This window comes from Octopus bimaculoides, chromosome 25 (assembly GCF_001194135.2).
Source record: "Octopus bimaculoides isolate UCB-OBI-ISO-001 chromosome 25, ASM119413v2, whole genome shotgun sequence".
Lineage (NCBI taxonomy): Eukaryota > Metazoa > Mollusca > Cephalopoda > Octopoda > Octopodidae > Octopus > Octopus bimaculoides.
In genome coordinates, this window is record NC_069005.1 from 30658201 (window position 1) to 30661715 (window position 3515).

General features: G+C 43.7%; 1 protein-coding gene across 1 annotated transcript in view; it reads right to left on the bottom strand.

Moving 5' to 3' along the window:
* Positions 1-3361, bottom strand: part of LOC106880254 (uncharacterized) — a 17920-nt gene extending 14559 nt beyond the window's left edge. The window contains exons 1-2 of the mRNA XM_052976655.1: positions 3279-3361; positions 56-1752 (exon numbers count right to left, since the gene is read on the bottom strand). Of these exons, the coding sequence (XP_052832615.1) occupies positions 56-1752; positions 3279-3361 (1780 nt within the window). The remainder of the gene's footprint in view (positions 1-55; positions 1753-3278) is intronic.
* Between the last annotated feature and the right edge of the window lie 154 nt (positions 3362-3515).

Below are 3515 nucleotides of genomic sequence, written 5' to 3' on the forward strand. Positions count from 1 at the left end.
GGATCTTCAGGAGGAGCATCAAGTTCCTCGGGATCTGAGACTTTCGGCATGATACCATTGACTGGAATCAGGGCAGCTTTGATTGCTTCCAGAGGATAGGGAGTCAGGTCATAATCACAGTTATCTTCGGGTTCTGCAGCTGGAGGAGGTCGTTTAGCATGTGCTAACGATGCAGCCCGTTGTGAACGATTGTACTTCACATTGCTGCCATGGGCTGCGGTGCTGTTCTTGGTTGCTCCTGGCTTAGACAACTCAGACAGACGTTGACCCAATGGACGAGTTTTGTTCTGAGCCAAGTCTGCTGCATCTTCCATGCTGCTTGTACTGTCCAGTCTTTGGCGCTGAGAGAATCTATCAACACTCTGAGATCGGGGTTTCAAACTTGAACTAGCTGCCATGTGTTTGGCTCGCCCCACTTTGGGAGACTGGGAAATTTTCCGATCAGGTCGTGACATGTCTCCAACAGCATCTTTGGAGGCATCCTTTTTGCCTGATTTTGCTACCCCTGAACTCATTTTGGGGACGCCTTGAGCTTTAGCTAAGGACACAGTGTGACCTCCTGAGTTTGTTCTTGAAACAGTAATTACTTGGGGGGTTTCTTTACTGTTGTAGCGTACAGCCGAAGCAGAACGCTTGCTGCGGTGCCATCTGTCAACATAACTTGGTAACAATAGCTTGTTCTTTGTCTCATCCACTGTCAGATCTCGTCTCGTATTCAGACTCTGAGTAGAGGACGACCGAGAAGAGAGGCCACTCTGAGACTGAAGACTACCACGACGACCTGGTGTGGGGGTGAGTGCTTCGTTATCTTCATCAGCGGAAGACTGAGTATCATCAGTTGAGTACTGCTTTGCCCCTCTTCGATGTGTGAATTCCTGAATACCTGGAGTCGAAGCTCTCCTAGGGACATTCACAGACAGTTTGTGTCCACTGTCTAAATCTCTCGGTCCAGGCGTAGTGGACCGAGGGATTGCAATTTTAGATTTTGATGAGGACTTCTTAGTAGTTCCCAAAGTAAGGTCCTCCATCGATTGACGTAGACTCTTGTTATTACGACTATACTTTCTCTCTTGCTTTGGTGTTTCAAACACAGAACTTTTATCACTTGGAGTGACAGGACAAGAAAACTGGGAATTGGTAGAGCTGGGGCTTGTACTTTGAGATGTACAAGGTCTACTGGAGTCTTGTGAAGGAGATTTCATGGGGATTCTGGAATCTCCGTTTATATGCAATGAAGCTGGAGTGTTCGGCTTTGGAAGGAGACTACTGGATTTGCCTTTGGTGACATCTCTGCTTTGATTTAGATTAGAGATCGAACTGGAATTACTTTCAGAGGGTTTCATACAAGTTTTAGACTCAGGAGACGGAGAACGCGTCCGGCTACTCGGAATTCTAAGGTTCTGCGTATTCTGATGAAGATTGGAATATTTCTGGTCTGTTGATTGAGTTTTAGAAACATCCTTGTTATTATGTCCTGGATACTGAAGCCGGGAAACTTTGGAAGGACTGCTTTTGGTACTGGAACAGTTACTCCCGGTTGTCGATGCTGCCTGCGAGAGGTTCGACTCTACAGAACTGCTGATGTTGCTTCCGTCTTTCGGTGCCGGCACAATTTGGTTGTTGAGCAGGTTTTTGAACTGCTCCAAGGTCATTGTACTAATTTGATTCATATCTAGTTTTCCGGAACGTTCTTTAGGGTCCACATCACTCAATTTTTCAGAAGATGCACTTAATGATGAAGAAGTAGACGATCTGGAAAATAGCAGAAGAAAAAAAAAAAACAGAATGAGACTCCATCAACAGCGATGATTTAATTATGTTAATAAAAGATTTGAAATTTTAAAAAGTTTAAGGCATAGCTGTGTGGTTAAGAAGCTTGTTTTTTCAGTCACGTGGTTTTAAGTTCAGTCCCACTGTGCAGCACCTGGGGTAAGCATCTTCTACTGTAGCCCTGAACTAACCAAAGCCTTGTGAACAAATCTGGTAGATGGAAACTGTGCAGAAGCTGATTGCATATATATATATATATATATATATATATATATTGGGTTGGTGCATAATTATTATGGCTTTTTTTCAACAAATTTTATTCAACAAAAACACCATCATCATCATCATCATAATCGTTTAACGTCCGCTTTCCATGCTAGCATGGGTTGGACGATTTGACTGAGGACTAGTGAGCCAGATGGCTGCACCAGGCTCCAATTTAATCTGGCAGAGTTTCTAGAACTGGATGCCCTACCTAACGCCAGCCACTCCAAGAGTGTAGTGGGTGCTTTTACATGCCACCGGCACGAGGGCCAGTCAGGCGGTACTGGCAACGGCCATGCTCAAATGGTGTTTTTTACGTTCCACCTGCACAGGAGCCAGTCCAGCGGCACTGGCAATGACCTCGTTCAAATAATCATTAAAAGATGTTTTTGCTACATTTTGCTATTGTTTTTGTTGAATAAAAACCGCAATAATTATCCACCAACCCAATATATATATATATGTATATATATATGTGTGTGTGTGTGTGTGTGTGTGTGTGTGTTTGTCCCCTCTGTTACTTGACAACTGGTGTTGGCTTATTTATGTTCCTGAAACTTAGTGATTAGGCAAAAAGAAAAAAAAAGCTAACAGGAAAAGTTCTAGGATTTTAAATAGCAAACAAAAAACAAGTGCTGGGATCGATTTGACCAAACCTGTTAAAGCAGTGCCCCAGCATGGCCGCAGTCCAAAGACTGAAACAAGTAAAAGAAGACAGTCAGAGGAAGACAGTCAAAGACCATGGTCTTTGCAGTCATCTCACAAAACAATTCATAAGTGTGTGTGTGTGTGTGCATGTGTATGTGTGTGTGTGTGCATGTGTATGTGTGTGTGTACATACATACACAGACATATACATGTATATGCAGGCATGGTTGTGTAGGAAGATGCTTGCTTCCCAGCCACATGGTCCTGGGTTCAGTCCCACAGCATGGTACTTTGAGCAAGTATTTTCTACTATAGCCTGAGGTGACCAAAGCCTTGTAAGTGGACTGAATGCTATTTACATGGTACCAGCACAGATTAGGACAGTTTTGGCATGGTTTTTACAGCTGGATGCCCTTCCAAATGCCAACCACTTCACAGTCTGGACTGGATACTTTTTATGTGACACCAGCACAGGTGTGGTCAGTTTTGGCATGATTTTTACAGCTGGATGCCCTTCCAAATGCCAACCACTTCACAGTGTAGACTTGATGCTTTTTACATAAAAGATAAAAGATAACAAAATAATATCTACTCACTTGAGACTAGATGAAGATGCAGGTGACATAGTTCTTTTGGTTGGAGAGAACTGCAGCCTCTGGTAAGAGGATGGTGGAGCCATTTTGGAACTAGCTGAATGCGGATAGTGCTTTGCAGGAGAGGTAGACAGGCTACGCGACAAATTGCTGATATTTTCGGCGCTCGAGTGGAAATTACCAGTTTTTTTGTTGAGTCTTTCAGCTACTGGAGACTGAGAGCGTGGGGGTGTGGTTGAA